The sequence below is a fragment of the Hyaena hyaena genome, unplaced genomic scaffold (assembly GCF_003009895.1).
Source record: "Hyaena hyaena isolate Hyena2069 unplaced genomic scaffold, ASM300989v1 scaffold_1583, whole genome shotgun sequence".
Classification (NCBI taxonomy): domain Eukaryota; kingdom Metazoa; phylum Chordata; class Mammalia; order Carnivora; family Hyaenidae; genus Hyaena; species Hyaena hyaena.
The window spans coordinates 246,030-265,491 of record NW_024082218.1 but is presented as its reverse complement, the minus strand read 5'-3'; the positions used below and the strand labels follow the sequence as shown (position 1 = coordinate 265,491).

General features: G+C 35.8%; 1 protein-coding gene across 1 annotated transcript in view; it reads left to right on the top strand.

The window, feature by feature from the left end:
- Positions 1 to 421: 421 nt before the first annotated feature.
- The window catches only part of LOC120226093 (muscular LMNA interacting protein), a 251,072-nt gene continuing 232,031 nt past the window's right edge, over positions 422 to 19,462 (top strand). The window contains exon 1 of the mRNA XM_039224298.1: positions 422 to 518. Coding sequence (XP_039080229.1) covers positions 456 to 518 — 63 coding nt within the window. The 5' untranslated portion in view covers positions 422 to 455. The remainder of the gene's footprint in view (positions 519 to 19,462) is intronic.

The window sequence follows — 19,462 nt, the reverse complement described above, 5'->3', positions numbered from 1 at the left end:
ACATTTGTCCTTTGTAAACAGATTTATTAGGTCTGTGTTCTAGAGTATATTTTATTCTGCTCCAATGCTATGAATGAATTCTTTGATAGTAGCTTTTTGTCACATGCATCTTTCATGGTTCAAGGAACCTAACCTGTCAGAATATTCTCTTGTTGAAGACTTTGCTTTTATATCTAGTGACATTTATCATTATCTGAGGCCAGCTGCCTGACTTCTCTTCAGTACTCTGTTTATGGGGTTTGAACATCTATAAATGGAAACACTAGCTAACCAGAAATTATCGCCAGGGCTTTCTGATAGTGTCCTGAGCTCTCACAACTTGGAATGTCCTGCAATATCTAACATGTAAGCACGTCAAATCATTTTCTAGACAGAATCTGCATCTCTTTTTCTGTTTCTCTCTGTTTCTCCCACTGTCTCTCTGTCTCTGTGTCTCTCTCACATTCTCTTTCAACATGGAGTTTGAAAAGCATGAAAAAGGAAGCTTATTAAATGAGAATTTAGAGGAGAAACTGACGGTAAGATGTGTGAGATTTATCACAGACTTATAATGCAATTGAGAGAGTCAAAAAGCAGCTGTCACAGACTGGAAAAGTTGTACTAACTAGCATGTGTTTCCATGGCTTTTTATTCTGGTCAACAGTCTTAAAATTAATGAGTTCATGGGTTTTGCTGAACACAGTGTAATAATATTATTAAGAAAATTATAATACTAGAATGTGGGCAAAATTGATTTTTGTTAAATGATGTGGTTTACCATTCTTTTAAAAACCAGAATCTATTTATTTTGAGCCCTTGTTGTGATTGTCTCAATACTGGAAGTTTATTTCATTAATTGGTATGAAGTTTAGCAAAGTCCAGTTTCTCTCAGAGATAGTAGGGATATGTGTCAAGAAAAATATGTAAGTATTATAGCCTATTTCAATGTTTTATCAAATAAGTTAATAAACTTCTAGTGTAAAGGTAAAGATTCTGAAAGTTTTTTTGTTAGGAACATTGTAAAAGTAAGTTTATCTTGATGCTAAGAAATGACATGTCAATGAACAGGCATGTTCACCTATATTTGCTCAAACATAAAATACACTATAAACTTGAGTAGTAAAATGTGCTGTTTATCGTTCACCTGATGGGCACAGGAGAGTAATTATCCTTGTAAATTTACTGTGGCTACAGAGTTAACGTTAGAACAAGGGATGGCTAATTTAAGAACAGTACAAGTAACAAAAAGTAAAACTATGTTGACTTTAAGACCGTGACTTCTTAAAATCACGAGAATGCATTGTCTTGGATGTTTGAAAAAGACATTTATGTGCTCTTAATGATGTTAAAACTTGAAAGAGGAAGAAATAAACCATAGTGTTGAAAATTCTTGAAGTGTATTAGAATTTCAAAGTCTTAAAGAACTATATTGAATAAAATATAACTTAACGGATTCAGATCATCATATTAAATATTAGCTGTGGATCTCTGTTCTACATGGTTGTCTAAACAAGTAATGGCCACAGCCTCTTTGGGCTTTTTGACTATTTTGAAAAGCTATGTATTATTATGAACTAACTAGGGGTTTTGAGTGAAAAACTTCTGGGTGACAGTTCTTTCTTACTCCATAACTTCAAATTGTAGGACTCTGGGATTTTGCTGAAGCTTCCGAGTCTCTGTTAACTCACTAGTAAGATGGAGAGAAGTAATATTAATTTAAAGGGTGTTGTGAAGTTTAAAAACTATAATGTATCTGGATTCCCTGAGCTGAACCTGTTATTTTCAAACTGTTTTAGGCTTGACTTAATTAGAAAGCACATACTCCAAAGTTTATTAATATAGAAAGAGAAATCTGAAATGCGATTCAAAGGAAAAGGAAAACTCAGATATGCTCACCATAAAGGCTTAGTGGCTGTAAAACCATTATGGAACCAGAAAGAGAGTAAATAAACACATGGGCAAAGAATTGCTATGAATTAGTGTGAAATTTGATCCAGAGCTTTTCTGCAATCTTTTATGGGAAGTTTTGCAATATGGTGGATATGGGGCAAGTGAACAAAAGTGAAAATGGTCTTATTTCACATTTTGCTTTCTGGAGGGTCAGACATTTTGGATTCAGGACTCTATCTTGAGTGCAGTTATAAATCTAGAAGTGAGCAAAAACCTCTCCTTTTTTGGAGAGGAAGCAGCTATCACAAAATTTATGAATATTCCTCTGGAGGAGAGATCTGAGGCTAGCCTCTGATTAAGTTCAAAAAGAGTGGAGCGAAATACGGGACATGTCAGAAGGCATGGGAACATCTAATCTGTACTGAAAGGAGAAGAGATGGTCCTCAGGGAAAGGGAAACGTGAAGTTTCATAATGTGGATGATTGCATCTTCAAGTACATAGAGCTACGTCTGTAACTCAGATGATTTTCAGATAATGGAATTCTGTTGCCATTGTTATCAAGAAAAGGTTAACTTATATATAATCAGTATCTCTAAGAGAGCCGGAAAATATATATAACATATCTTTGAAAGTTTACTGTAGAAATTACTTTGGTTAACACATTGTTTATGTGGATGAACATCTAAAAACTTCAACTTGTAGTTAATCCTAATGTAAAATAGTATGACTGGCTAGGTTAGAGCATAGTTAAAATGTATTTTTGATGGGTGCCTGGGTGGCTCAGTCAGTTGGGCATCTGACCCTTGATTTCAGCTCAGGTGATGATCTCACAGTTTGTGAGTTTGAGTCCGGTGTCGGGTTCTGTGCTGATGGTGTGGATCCTGCTTGGGATTCAATCTCTCTTCTTTTTCCTCTGCCCACTCTCTAAATAAATACATAAATAAATAAATGAATGTTTTTGTAGAGTTCACTAGGTTCTGAAAAATATTAAATTTATTGTAAACAGTAAGGTTGTAAAAATATGGTTTTAAAAGGAGAAAATATTTTTCTATTAAAATATTTAACTATCTACCCATTAAAATACTGCTGAATTAGAAAATGTGTCTTTTTTTTAAAATGAAAGGTGCACCTCTCATGAAGATCTGTATTATGAACAATGTTAAGGAATATATGATACAATTAAGACATTTACATGATTGGCTTTATTTGAAAAAAATTTTCAAGGTGAGATCTATAGCAAATAAGAAAAATCAACAGTCTTACAGTTTTTAAAAATTCATCAGTTTATTCTACTGAAGAAGCTAGACAAAAATAAAATAGGATTCTTTACTACATATCTAATATAGATCTCACCTTATGGGGGGTCAGAATTGCTACCTTTAGCTATTGATTTTTTTTTTTTTTTTGCTCTGAATTTGTTGCTCTTTGGTGATTAAAAGTAAAGATTCCTGGGAGCTTGACAAGTAAAGGTACATCTACAAATAATTAGATAAGAAATATTATACTCAAATCCTTCAAAATGTCCTTAGTCTACCAACCCAATCTAAAATTTTCACAAATTGGTTGATATTATCCCAATTTTTTAAATAACTTTTTTAATGTTTATTGATTTTTGAGAGAGACAGAGAGAGAGAGAGACAGAGAGCATGAGTGGGGGGGGGGAGGGGCAGAGAGAGAGGGAGACACAGAATCCAAAACAGTCTCCAGGCTCTGAGCTAGCTGTCAGCTCAGAGCCATGACATGGGGCTTGAACCCATGAACTGTGAAATCATGACCTGAGAGGAAGTCAGTTGTTTAACCAACTGAGCCACCCAGGTGCCCCTGATATTATCCCAATTTTTTTAAACATGTAAAAGAAAAATCAGTTAGCATGGACTTAAGAGGACATTTCCATCCCTTGAAAAACCAACAACATGTTTAGCTGTTCTGGATATTTTAGTCATCTCTGAATTTGCAAAATCCGATTATACTAAAGGTAGTTTTTGTGGGGGTGCAGGGAGGGACGGGACTATTTTGTAACAATACAGTTTTGTTTGCTTGGTTCCACAATAATTGGTGTTAGAGCTGAATGGATCTTTTGTTTCTCCTGATGAGACTTGAGTAACTATTGTATCATGTTTTCCCCAAAGTACATTCCTTAAAATTTTGATTTTCCAAACTTCTCCATAAAAAAGTTTCTAAATCTATGGTCAGGAATATTCATGAAACACAATACAGAATGAACTACACAGTCTATTTCCTTTTGGAGACTCCTTTTGTATTTTAACACACTGAAGGCCATGAGACACCCTGGAGGTTAATGTAGTATTCTTAAACTCCCTACCAGTGTAATGCATTTTAATGTGTGTATAAAATGACAGTATTTTAACTAGCATTCTCTGGAACACAGTTTAGGAAGTGGTGTGTCAGTATATTAAGTGTCTGATTTTATTTATGAGTTTCATTTTCAGAATGATACACAGAATAATAAATTTAAGCTGGGTATCATTTATATCTAGAACATGAGGTTCTGGAATAGTATTTAAAGTAAATACATTTCTATTTGGTACATTTTAATAAATAAGTAAAATTAAGGCAGGACATCCTGACTATTTCCCCAAATCTTTTTCTTTTAGATTATTAAATGCATCAACAAAGAATTTCACTTGAACTAAAATTTCTTAATGAAAAGTGACAATGCATGTATTAACATAGTAAAAATAGTCATGTACTTCAGGGTATTCTGAAACAATAATGGCTTCTTTCTCTAAGAGATGATAAGAACAAACAGACTATGCAGAAATCTAATAACTTTTATCACATAAGTATAATATGTCTCAAGAGACAATTGTATCCTTCCAAGTAATAAATATTCAATAAATATCACAAAAACAATGATAAGGAGTAGGTTAAGTCATTTGATTCATTTTATATTCAAACTTGGTAGAAGCAAATTAACATAGTAGTCAACCTCTGAATGTCATAAATATTGCTATTGTGTGGAAAAGAAATTATGGAGATTGAGAAAATATTTCATCTGACAGATTTTTTAATAGGATGTATCTAGTTATAAAGAGATGAAACTTTAAATTTTTAATAATTGAAATTTTAGTTTTTATATTAAAATTTTTTCAACTTATTTTGAAATTTGAAGTGAAAAGTTTATCCAATAATTTTTAAATTTACCTATGATCTCACAAAAACCATTATTTTCGGTTTCAGAAAAAAAGAGATCATGCCACTTCTTTTTGATACAATGAAAGAGAAAAGAAATTGAAAAAAAAAAGAACCACAGAAAACTATGTGTTTTAACATTGTGTGATAATTCAGTGAAGTACACTTTTAAAGTAAGGTTCAATTAGTTATTTAAAGCTTCATTAGCCCAAATAACATTAATTATTTTCTATGAAGAAATTTGTTGGCAAACAAAAAACATGGGACTAGCACTTTGGCTATAGTTCCCAATGTTATTATCTGATGACAAGAGTGGCTTTGTTGGGGACCATCTTCATTGATGCAATCTCATATCTATTAGGTAGAAATGTCCACAGCAAAAGTAGAATGAGCCTTTCAAATCAATGGACATTTCTGAATGCCTATTTTCAGCAAGACAGGGTCCTATGAGCTCTAGTGGGCATGAGACAGTCTTGACCACCAAAGAGATTATTCTATTTTATTATTTTTTAGTAGGTTATGAAGTAATAATGGTAGGTTTTAGTAGCTTGGAAATATTCAAAGTGTAGAAAACATAAACATCCCAATACTTTTTCTCACATAGGCTTGAGACAACAAGTCTGTAATTACTCATCAGACTGCCTTAACAGTGGAGCTATTGTAAAGCATTGTATATAGTAACATATTTTATTCTGTCATAATATTGACTGTTAGAGGTCACTCAAAGGACATGGCCTCTGGTTGACTCACGAGCTGGACCCCAGCAATTGGAGGCTCCTCCCCCTCCTGCCATTCCCTTCCTTGGAATATACATTCTGCTTAGCATTCCCACATGGGAGCTGTTTTAAGGACTTAGTGCTGAGAGAATAAGATATTGTTGTGACCATCTGGATGATTGTGTCCGAACCCAGTTAAGGCCTCTATACAAACTTTTACGATTATGGCGGTTGGCTGTGGGGATCTACTCATTTTGTGATGTCTAAGACAAGTTCACAAGTAAGCTCCTTGCTTATTAAGCTTGCCACCTAGATTTCTGGACCAGTTTTCCTATTTGGTCTCTCCTAGCCCTCTGTGTGTGGGGACCAATTTCAAATTTCACCTGGGAAGCTCCCAAGATTTTGAATCAACACCATACATCTATTTATTTTTCTAATTGTGTATAACTAGAGTCATTGGTAACAGATACTCAGTAGGTGCTGACATACTTGAAAAAAAAAGTTTAGATTGTGGGTGTTTCTGATGTGTTATCCAGAGTTGATTTTCATTATAGCTTGAATGTTGACTTTGATCCATATGTAATTCCTGACAAGATATCATATAAAAAATAAGTGGTAAATTTAGGTTCATAATTCTCTGGTGGATGGGTCCTGGATCTATGTATTTTTATCATAATGGATTGTCCTGGACCCTTTTACTCTAATTTTGGTAGTGACCAAAAGGAAGGAAAGGTGAAAACAAACAAGTGAACAGCATCATCTCCTTTTCTTTGGCATTTGATTATTTATTTTAGAAAACTCTTTCCATTTCTCTGCCATTTTTAATGGTTGACCAACGACTCTGGCTATGTTCTGGATTTTACTGATAAAGTTGCTTTGGGTGACCATTTTGTTGGAGGGATCATTTTGATGGTAGAGGATGTAACTTAATTTGTCCCTAAACCATAACTCGTCTATGATGCTGGCTTATGTTTTTGTGTGTATGTGACACCGTCATGGAAAATGGTAGGCATCTGGGCATATTTAAGAATGCTGCTGGCCTCCTTAACATGTTTGTGGTGCCTACAGTACATTCTGTGTCTCTTTCTGTTTGGCACCTCTCCCAGGATGGCCCATTCATCACAAGTATATTTTGCATTGATTAATCCCTTTTCTCCAGAGAAAGCCAGAGTTCTGTAATAAGCTGACATCCAAAATACTCTGTGGAAATAATTATTTAAAAAAAAGAGAGAGAGAAAACAGATGGGCAGTAATAAATAACATTTTCTAGTAAGTGTCTCAGTGAGTATTCTTCAACCGGGAGGCAAATTCAGGGAATTCAGAACTAGGAATCTCTGATTTTCCGAAGTCAGTGTCACTTCTGAATTTTTAGTAAGATTAATTTATTTCCCTTTCTTAATGAGATAAGAACTCCCTGAGAAGTCAGTGAAGGGCTTGTAGGATTGATCAGTCAGCACAACGTATTTAGGGTTCACAGGTTAAGACAATGTTCTCCAAAGAACTGAGACATCCCTCCAGCATTTCAAGGGATAAGAAGTTTCTGATTTACCCCAGGTGAAGTGTAATTGCAAAGAATAACCATGAAATCTAATCATTTGGCAGATCAAAGTAAAAACCTAAATAATTGCTCTTAAGTCTCATTTGCATAAGAATTAATTCCACCCTAACTTCTCTCTGGCCTCCTTTTCAGAAAGCCAGTAACAAAATTTTAAAAATACTTGAAAACTCTGTAGCTTGGAATAAATAGATAAATAAAAAAGGAGGGAGGAGACAAGATGCTGTGGGCCATTAGGATCGATAGGAAATTACTAAGCAATGGGAATTGGAGTCTTAATGGGTATAATTGCAGAAAGAGGTAAGATTGGCAAAATGATGAGTTAGGGTAGGTGAGTGCATGCATGTGTTCTGAGTACCATCTCAAAATTTATGAAAACTGAAACACCTGTGCCTGTGCGTGCTTGCGTGTGTGCGTGCATGCGTGCGTGTGCGTGTGTGTACTTCTGACTCCAAAGAAGAGGTCTTTTCTCTTTAAGTGCCATCTAGTGTGGTAAAAAGTGTGTTGTATCTGAGTCTAGGAGACCGTTATTCGTGTTAAAGTTATGTTTGTGTGACTTTAGACCAGTCACATAACATTTGGTTACCTTCTCTACAGACTGAGTGTTTGGGTTGGATTTGCAGATTGCTATACTCTCTAGAATTTTATAAGTCTGTAGAAAGTATCCTTTGACTGTGTGGTTATTAAATCCTTTACATACCAAACAATGCCTCTTTATACAAACACTAGATGCCTTGAAAAATATGTTTTTATGTCCTCCCTGTCCAAATGTAAAGTTGAAGCTTTGTTATTAGTTTATTAGACTGTGGTATAAAAAATTTACAGTTCAGTACTCATGAGTAGAATTGCACAGATTTTTTATGTTTTTACTGAGAAGCCACAAAGATTTGAGAATGGGATCATAGTAAACATTATGGAATAGATAAAGTAGCATATAAATAGCTTAATATTAATATCAAAATATTGTCAAAATAAAACATTGTATGTTCTCATAATACTACATAAAATAAAATAGATGCCATGTTTTCATCAGGAACAAAATTTTAGAATACATAAGGTCTGCGTTTTAAATGATATTTCTAAGATGGGTTTCTTTAGCTCTTACTCATTCCCTTTTGTAGTTCTTACCACTTTCGGCAATGTGCCTGACACAGATATCTTGGTCCCTGTGCAATTCTAATTTTAGTCCCTCTGCACCGCTGAACGTTGAGGGAAAAAGTAGACTGCACCGAATGGCAAAGTCCTCACCACCATTTCCATTTTTATTTTTCCTTTAAGAAAAATGAGGGCTGTGTCTGTTAGCACCCAGGGACGGGAGGGGAAAGCAAAGTGAAACTGATAAGGATCCAGATTTCTACTTTATGGTTCAAATGAAGTTCTTGAAGCCATCCAGTCCTTTGAAAACCACTGCTAATTAAAGCAGTGGCTGCTGATAATGTAAGTCTGAGATGCACTGTTTGAATGGATCTTTTGATACAGCTCTGTGTGTTGGTGAATAACAGAAGGGAGATGGATTGCAGGCTTTAAGCAAACTGTGCTTTCACACTGACATTTATAACACACTGTACGTGCGGCGAAATATTTTCTAGGTTCTTATTGTGGGAATTACAATTACTTACATATCTAGTTGTTCTGTCCCAACTATGGCTCCCCTCAGGGAATGACAAATAGAATGCTGTATTAGTAATGTAATTACATTACAGAGTCATGGGTTTTATTTTGCTACATGATCTTCATAAAAATAAGAAGGTGATTTTTTTTTTTTTAACGGTGAGAGGGTATCTGTGGTTTAATTGCCAGTTTTCTCCTTTATTAACAACCTAAAATTTTCTCAAGGGTACTTTCCTCAATGCTCTTCTCAGCTAATGGGCGTTTCCTTGTGTATGTAGCTTCTGGGGAAGATGTCACCCCCAGTTTGTTCTTCAAAATAGGTCTCCTGCTCTCATGGATGTCAGAATGCAGCAATTCAGAGACCACCTCATGCTTTTAAATACTAACTTGATGACATTCATTTCAGGAGGAGATGAGAGAGCCCCTAAGATTGCTTTCCTAAACCCGTAATAATTTCTCTGGGATATCATGTCGTAGTGGGAGACTGAAGGAGGAAATGTCAGCATGAATTAATAAGCTTATCACACAGAGTGGGGAGTTCTTTTAGAATGTGTGAAGGAAACATGGGAAATAAAATAGTTTTATTCCAATTTTTTTTTTCCAGTTGAGCTCAGCTTTCAATCTGGAAATTCCTGCATGTTTTATCTGCTTTTGCTTATCTATCCATCCATCCATCCATCCTGGGGGTCCTCTGCTTGCAGCTTGCTGACCTCTAGGTGGCTGGGACTCCTTTACATGGGGTATGAAAGGAGAAGAGGGAGTTGGTCTTAGAGATTTGCAATGAATTCTCTTCTTTGCAATCCTATTAAAGTCATGACCCTGGTGGAATGTGCCTGCCTTGAGTCTGGTGCATCCTCCAGGGTTTGGAAAGATATTTATTAGGGTTACTTCCTGACTGTAGCTCTGCTTCATAGCATAGCTATACAGCTTCATCTCCTTTTCATCTTCCAGAAATTTACGAGGTACTTTTTCATGCTGACTGTTCTCCATTCCAAGTCTTTTATTGTTGTGGGTTTATTCTTTTAAATTCCTTTTATTTCAATGGGTCAAGAAAAGAATGTGAAAGAAACTCACATATTCCATCAGCCATCTTGAACCAGAGGCCCCTAGATTTATTTTTAAGGCTCATCCTCAATGCTTTGTGTCTTCAGTAGGAGGTGAATGTTGTGGAATACCTTTATTCTTCTTCATTGAGAAATAAATGACATTATGTGGAACTATTGACCATAGGCTATGTTAAATGGCATGCCAAATAATATTCTGAACCTATAACTAAAAATGTTTTATGTCATTTTCAAAAGTTCGAATGTTGAAAATTAAGAAATTTCTAGTTTTTACTCTTTTTTTTGTGCTATATTTTGGTGGTTAAACGCAAAGACTCTGGGGTAAAAATTCATACCTGGGCTCTCGTGTGTTCCACCTATGTGAGGTACAGTTGCCTCATCTGTGAAATGGGATGTAACTTACCTCCTGAGGCCATTATAGAGACTGAAAATGAGGAAATATGTGGAAAGGAAATATGCTATGCATAATAAGCACTCAGAAACCAATAGTCATTGGAGATAGAATTACAATGGGGTCCAACTTATCCCTTGTGTCTGGAAAAACCTAGGGTATGAGTTAGTTTTCTTAAGACAGACCATGTGTGATTTCAAATTCATTCTTTAGACAGACCATGTGTGATTTCAAATTCCTTCTTAGGCTAGAGGCCATGTTTACTTTCTCACGAGGAAGGGTGTTATCATCCAGATTTTAAGTCTTTTTTTTTTAAGTTTATTTATTTTGAGCTAGAGATAGACAGCAAGTGTTGGAAGGGCAAAGAGAGAGAGGGAGACAGAATCCCAAGTAGGCTCCACGCTGTCAGTGCAGAGCCTGGTGCAGGTCTTGAACTCATGAACTGTGAAATCATGACCTGAGCTTCATGAAATCATGAAGTCAAGAGTCAGGTGCTTACCCACCTGCACCACTGAGGTGCCTCAGACTTTAAGTTTTAATTTTATGTCTGTCCTATTAATACTGACAAAGATTAAAAAATACATGGTACCCATTCTGGAAGACATTATGGCCCAGTCTCCATGGGGAATAATTATGTTATATGAATGTAAGTACTATATAAATGTAGGAATAAATGGCTACATTGTGAGGTGCAAATAATTAGGATCAAACCTAATATGTGGCTCATATAATTAATAAAAGTTACACCAGTAACTGCCAGACTTACCAAGTCAGGATATTTGCAAAAGGGAGAGAATATAGGTAAGTAGAAGGAGAGTTAAGGAAGGCATCCTGGTGCCTGTATGTGTGTAAAATGTTCAAATTTAGAACATAAATATAGTTGACAGCCCTTTCTGATTCAAAACAGTTTTAAATCCAGAAACTATTTCATTCAGGATATCATAGTTTATGTCTCTTACTTTCATCTGGCATTTTTTCTTCCCTGTATGTAAGATATTTTCCCAGAAAAGCAACACTTCTGACAGTTAATTAATTTTTTATTTAAGGACTTTTGTATACAATATACAGTTTCATATACTACAAGCAACGCTGTAAATTGGTACCACTTTTCTGGAGCATGATACGGAGGTATTAAATAGTTATATACACACTGGCCAGATAATTTTACTCTAGGAATCTGTTTGAAGTGAAGAAATATACAAATATTTAGTCATAATGATGTTTATTACAACATTATTTACAAAAGTAAAAATACTGGGCACAGTAGGGCAATTAGTTGCTAATCTATTATAGAATACAAGGAAATTTAAGGGTAGTAGTATAATGGAATATATATCACTTTCTTCCTACAAGGATACAGATGTCTTGAACGATTCTTTTATGGACCGCCATGTTGGCAGACCCACCAACATGCAATCAGTGAATATATTTGTGCAGCACGTCTCTTAGAGCTAAAGCATAGAATCTTAATAATCCAAATAAAGGCTATAATACCATGGGTTGAATTGTATTTTTGGGTTTTACTGAAATTTCAGATAGCTCAGTGATTTTTTTCTTCATAATAATCTCACATATTTATGACTCTGCTGAATTGATGAGATTGTATCAGAGAAGAATTCAAGGTAAGTCATATTTGGTGCTCTGTTCTTCCTTTGAGAACAGATTTATAGAAACCTTGAGTACTTTCATCCTTTTGCTTTAACAGAATTGGCAACCAGCAGATTGTAAACTTCTCTAGGTCAGGAGCTTTATTTTCCTGTTACTTAGAGCGGTGTCTGATACATGGGAAGTGATGCCCGTGGATGAACTGCATTGGCGTGATTTTGACATGTCTCTGTGTGTGCATCTATCATATGCACTTTATGTGATTTGATAAGTGACAGGGATCCCAAACTGATCAAGCAAGTCAATCACTTTTTTAAAAAATGTTTATTTATTTATTTAATTTGGAGAGAGAGTGAACGTGTACACTGGAGGCAGGGAGGGGCAGAGAGAGAGGGAGAGTGAAAATCCCAAGCAAGCTCCATGCTGTAGTGCAGAGCCCATCATGGGGCTTGATCCTATGAACTATGAGATCATTACCTGAGCTGAAATCAAGAGTCAGACACTTAACCGACTGAGCCACCCAGGTGCCTCCACATCAGTCACTTCAAATGGACTTTAAACTCAACCTTATCAGTTTTGCTTGTGAGTGAAAATGGAAAGTATTGTCTTCTATGAAATCTCTGTCCAACAGGAGTAACATTAAATCCCAGGATGCTGGGTGCTCACAGTTTTTGCAGAGACATCAGCACCCTCCCCTCAGAGTCCCAGACCTTGGTGTGGCTGTAGGCATCCATGACATTGGCAGCAGAATTGAAGATTTTGCCATTGGCAATAACATTGCCACAGCATGACAGCCAGAATGTGACAGGAGGAAAATGGCAGACTCCATATGTGAGCCAAAGCACTAGTTCATGGAGCAATGACAGAGGTTGTGGAACTTTCCCAGGGTGGGTAGAAGTCCAGCCATAGGGATACTATTTGAACACCATTCGTAATGATGAATTTGACCTCATTTTAGCCCCCCAAACAGATTATATTACCAATTTCCTTGTGAAAATTAAGTACCACCAAAAAATGGTTTTAAATATTAAGTATTTTCACATACCTTGAAATTCTTTACCACTGGCAGTTAGGATTAACGAGATACTTAGAAAATTGATAGAATCTCCATTTTCCTTTGAGGATTTTCCCATTTGTTTATGAGGAGCTTATACTTTGCTTAGACTCTTTTTCTTATCCTACCAAATTCCAGTGCTGGAGATAGATTCTCCTCAGTCATACTCTGCAATGACAACTGTAGAGTATGGAGTATAGAGTGCTTCCAGATAGGTGGGATTTTTGTGGATTTGGTTTTGGTTTGTTTATAGAATACTTGAGATGTAAAGGGGATTATTTTTTGGTTCCCCATGTATTCAAATTCCTCAGGTACAATTTTAGGTTGATATTGAATAATAATTGTAGGAAGAAATGACCTTATTGTCATTTTAAGGCACTAAATGTGCGGACATTTTTTCTCATTACTCTGTTTTTTGTTGATGTTTTACCATTAATAATGAGACAGCTATTGGTGTTTTAATCTAGTAGTCTCATTTATGTTAAGACCTTATTCGTACAAAGCATTTTAAGTTGAATTTTTAATGTGACACCAAGCTTGAAAACCAAATATCTATTGACCAATAGTTTAAGATAAATGGAACAATTTGGCCCAGGTGATGATTTTGATAATAGCTGGAACATGTTTCATATTCCAAGAAGTAGACAGAGCACTTAGGTTGCAATCATCACTGCAATTCTAGAAGGTAAATGATATTGTTTCCATTTCACAGATGAAATAACTAAGCCTAAGTCAGTTGTCCAGGACACATAGCAAGCCAGTGGAGGAGTTTCAGCTCAGGCTAATCTGCTCTGGAACCTGCTCCTCTAACCACACCTATCCCTCTCTCATTGACAGATCCAGAACCTCAGCTCCCCCCGTGGGGTGATTTCCTGTTCTCCTCAGAGCAAACAAACACATACTTGGGGTTTATTCCAATGTACAACCATAAAATAATCAAAACTGATATTCACCTTAAGGGAATTTTTAAGTTCTTTGTTCTTAAAAGACTAGATTAATGCTTAGCCATTGTGGAATGGGGTAGGATGTTACTACAATGACTCTAAGTAAGTAATAGTACTTGAGTAGTCTCCTTCTAAATTCACTTAACATCTGTTAAAACAATTTCCCTTTAAATAGAGAAATACATTTTTATAACAGTGAATTTTCACTAGAAATAGGTAAGTGATAACTTTTACATTATGTAAGGAGTGTGTTTTCAAAATCTTGATTACTATTTTGGGATGTACCTTCTCAGTCAACTATATTGTTTGGTCTTAGACACTAAAGATTCTGATTCCAATTCCAGTGAAAGTAGGGTGTCAAGCAATTCTTAGACACCAGATGGGTGTTCTACAACCCATCTGCCTAAAAATCTGAGGTTCCTACAACCTCCTCTTTGGGTTCAATTAATTTGCTAGAGTGGCTCAGAGAACCTAAGAAACCCATTTACTTGCTAGATTACCAGTTAATTACAAAGGAAATTAAGGATTATGAATCAACAGCCAGATGAAGAGCTGCATAGAACAAGGTGTGGGGGAAGGGCAAAGTGCTTTCTTGGCCTCTCCCAGACCATCACTTTCCTCATAGCTCCACTGGTTCATCAACCCTGAAACTCTCCAAACCTCATCCTTTTCGGTTTAATGGAGTCTTCATTATGTAGGCACAGTTGATTAAATCATTGACCATTGCCAATTGAGCCCAATCACCAGCCCCTCTTCCTTCCACTACCCCATTCCCAGGTCTTGGGGATGTGTTGGAAAGTACTAACCCTCTAATAATGAGGTTGGTTTTCTGGGCAACCAGTTATATCCGGCTTTCCAAAGTTACATCATTAACATGACAAAAGACACCCTGATTACTCTCATCACTTAGGAAATTCCAATGGTTTTAGAACTCAAAAAACAAGGCCAGAAGTGGGATAAAGACCAAATATATCTTACTTTAAATCACGATGTCACATTGTAAATCAAAAACAAGAGAAAGAGGTTATCTACTATTTCTTTTCAACTAAAGTAAAATTATTCCTTCATATTTCTATTAGTGTGTAAGCTCAGAGAATCATTTTGAGGTTTCTTTAAAACATGAAATCCCTGGCAATCTCTAATCTATTCTTCATCTCTACACAGATGAACCTTTAAACAATATGGGGGTTGGGGCGCCAATTCCCATGCAATGCAAAATCCACGTATAAGTTTTAACTCCCCCAAACCATAATTATTAATAGTCTGCTACTGATAAGAAGCTTACTGATAACATAAAGTTAACACATACTTTATATGTTACACGTATTATATATTGTAAGCTAGAGAAAGAAATATTGTTAAGAAAATCACAAGAAAATACATTTGTTGTCAGCACAGAGTCTGATGTGGGGCTTGAACCCATAATAAGATCATGACCTGAGCTGAAGTCAGTCACTTAACTGACTGAGCCACCCAGGCACCCCTAAATATATTTAATTATTAAAGCTGTACCTTTATTTTTATTTTTTAAATGTTTATCTATTTTTGAGAGAATGAGGGAGGGAGGGAGGGAGAGAGAGAGAGCAAAGGGAGCACAGGCCAGGAGAAGCAGAGAGAGAGTGGGAGAGAGGTACAGAATCCGAAGCTGACTCCAGGATCTGAGCTGTCCTCGCAGAGCTTGGCACAAGACTCAAATTCACGAGTAGTGAGATCATGACCTGAGCTGAAGTCAGATGCTCCACAAACTGAGCCACCCCGGCACCCCAAAGTTGTACCTTTAAAAGCATAGATCAGTATATAGTGAGCCATGTTATGGGGGCTCCCAAATTGAAGTTTATTAGAATGGACAATAGAGATAAGTATTGAACAAAGATAAAAAAAAAAAAAAGTGTAAAAAGGAACAGTTTGTTAATTTAAGAAATGCCAGTATCTCTCTCAAAATATTTGAGTTGGTTTAGCCCAGCATACTTAAGGACAAAGGAATTATATAGTGGTGAAAAACAATAGCCTGAATATTGTGCTGTGTACAATTCCTGGCTCCCACCACTCACCAGCTATGTAATCTTGGCCAGTCTATTCACTGCTCTCAATATCAGAGTTTTGGACTATAAAATGAAGATAGCAGTAGTGCCCAAATTAAGGGGTTATTGTGAGAAATGACACACGTAATAATTGTGATAATTTCTTTCCCTATAATTCCAACAAGTCACAAAAGTTTCAAAAGGAAAATTATTAGCCTAATTCACTTGGATTTGTAGAGCTATTACAAATAAACCCAAATATATTGACTTAACACAGTAAAAACTTATTTTCTTCTGACACAACAGCTCTGGGAGGTTCCAGGCCAACCCTGGATTGAGGGGTGAGGGAAGTGAGGCCTCAAATATGTTCTTCCCAGTAAGTACAGAGTAGAAATCTCAACTTTGTCAACTGGGGTATGAGGAATGGGGGAGGAGCACACACACATTCTTGAGGACTTGTGGACAATGCCAGGACTTTAAAAAATGTTCATTTAACACAATAGAAAACTAGTTGCCAAGGAGTGAGGGAAGGGAGACAGCTGAAATAGGAGAGGTTGGTTAATAGCAGGGATACAACCTTTTAGTTACAGTATGAATATGTTCTGGAGAGCTAATTTATAACACGCTGAATATAGTTAACACTATATTGGATGATTGAAATTTGCCAAAGGGGTAGGACTTAAATGTTCTCATTAAAAAACCAAAAAGGTAAATATGAGAAGTGATGGATGGGCTCATTAACTTGATGGGAGGATACCTTTCACGATATGTATGTATATTAAATTATAAACTTGTGTAGACTTTAAATACCATATAATTTTATTGGTCAATTTTACCACAAAATAGGAAAAAAACATGTTTCTCTAATAATACTTTGTGAGAGTCACATGGTCATGGGAAGTGCTTGTAATATTTATTGATCTTTGGTTGACACTTGAGACGATGAGTAATCCAAGGATTTGGGCAGTTAAAGGGGGTTTCTAAAAGTTTGCATTATTTTTTCCTACATTACGATCTGCTTTTGTTTTTATTTGATTGGTAATTCAGTGTGTACTCTGCAAAAGATGAGTGATAATATTCATGTTTCTATGCTGGGAGTATGTCATACAGCTGTGGTTCCACCAGCATTAAGCCCACATGTTTGGTGTCTGAAATCTTGCCAATCTTCCATGTCTTTCCTGGATTAACTCTATAGCCCAACATGATTAAGTGGGTTCATATTGAGGGTTTCTTAGGACATTTGTGAGCCACTAAAACTGAGTAGATGCTTTTATATGTGTGTGTGTGCGTGAGAGAAAGAGATTTATTGGTGCTTCTAAACAATAATATTGTTCTCTATCACGATTTTGAATAAAGATGATGTTGTAAAATGGAAATGTTTAACAAAAGGGGAAGGATAGTGTGTTAGTCCTTGGGAGGCTTTGCAGAAGTTTATCAGATTTGTTGAGAAAGCAAAGGTCAGCAGCCCGGGGATACATTTTGAAAGGGGAAAGATCATTCTGAAAAAGAGATTGATGGATATCATAGGGGAGAATTGTGGGTAATGGTCAAAATAAAGCTGCCAGTGTGGAGCACTTAAAATGTCACGATGTCATGTTGGATTCAGAGATGGAATCATGATTCTAGTGCCTTCCAGCTGTGGACCTGTCTTTGGCAACTTCTCTTTAGTGAATCTTTATTCTTTCTAAGTGTTGTTACTAATATTTGATAATATTTTTATGATTTAGTGTGATATTAAATAATTGAACCACCTACATTAATGCATATGGTATTTAGAAAATGCATGTTCATACCTCCCCTCACTCTTCGAATCCCTCAGGATTCTGCCAAGGATCAGATGTGGTCCTAACATGTGGCATTAGTACCCATAAAATGAGCCAGAATAAAGGAACATACTAGACTGTGGAATATGCCCTATCACAACTCATCAGTACACATTTGTTCTCTGATATAGCTCCAGTCTGAGTTAAGGTTGTTGCTTTCATAGTCAGGACTTCTCTTACCTATGGTCAGAAGAATTGAGGCTTCTTAAAAAGAACATGATCCTTCAAGTCAGGGAATGCATGCCTCCGGGGCACCTCATTCATTCATGATGCTTTCTAGAAGACTGAATATCAAAAATGGTCTGTGGATTGCTGCTTCTCTGTGACAAGGTTTTATATACTAGAGAAAATGAGAAGAATGAAAACAATACAATCTCTGTAAAATAATTTGTTTATTAAGTATATTTAGTGGATTATCCTTTTTTGAGATTGTGCTCTTCCTGACTTTTTGCTTTTTAAATTTTATTTATATTTATGAAATGATGATAAATCCTTTAAAAAAACAATCTACAAATTCCAAGCATCTGGAAAACCACTCTTTTTGACATTTTTGTCTCTGCTTTCCGCTGTCTTTAGAAACGTCTGCTGGATTTCTCTTATTGTCATTACCAAACTGTTAACTTCTTACCACATATCACATCCCATTTTCTTTTGTTTCTGTCAGAGCCCTCATTTTCTCATCTAACAAACAAATGGATCTTTGTCATATGCAAACACTAAAATTAAATTTTTTTCTATCTTATAATCTTGTCCCATGTGTAAGTAAGTAGTCACACTTATTTTTCACATCAGGAAATTAGATTTAACACTAACAAAGGTTTTGAGCACATATTATGTAGATAGGCACAGACTTTGGGATTTGTTATATGCATTGCCTCATTTTTACGTCATTATAGCCTTGCCTCAGTTCCCCTAAGAATCTGAAATTTCTTTTTCTCTTACAGAACTGGATGTGTTGTAAGTGGTAACTGAGAGATTGTAATATATTAGGTGATCAGAATTTTTTTTGAGGAATTCTAATTTAAATATATATGTATTTTTTTTTTTTTGAGAGGGAAAGTGCATGTGTGCACAAGTGCTAGAGTGACAGAAAGAGAGGGAGAAAGAGAATTCCAAGATGACTCTGTGCTATCAGTGTAGAGCCTAATGTGGGGCTCAACATCATGCACCACAAGATCATGACCTGAGCCAAATCAAGAGTCAGACACTTAATCACCTGAGCCAGCCAGGTGCCCCTGGAGGAATTCTTATTAATGCAGCTTCTGGTTAGAATTAAGATGTGTTTTATCAGAACTCAAAGAGAATCTCAAAAAGACCACAGTCTCATCATGTAAGTTAATAAAAGTAGAGTTACTTTTGGAAAATTTACCTCTGGTTGGAGTAGAAGATGCATAATCAAAAAATCTATAAAATCAATTTGAATAACTTTTAAAGATTGATATGTTTTGGACCTTTGAACAATAAAAATATCACTCATAAAGGATGTGAGCAAAATCGTATGAAATCTTTTGAAATTGATGTTTCTAGTAATTTTAGATCATGTTCTACAAAAAGTTTAAGTGGTTTATGTTTGACTTTCATCTTTGTTTCCTGGGTAATTTGTTAGAGAAAGTGGTACTGTGTGATGACATTTTATGAACTTTAAATCATTCTCC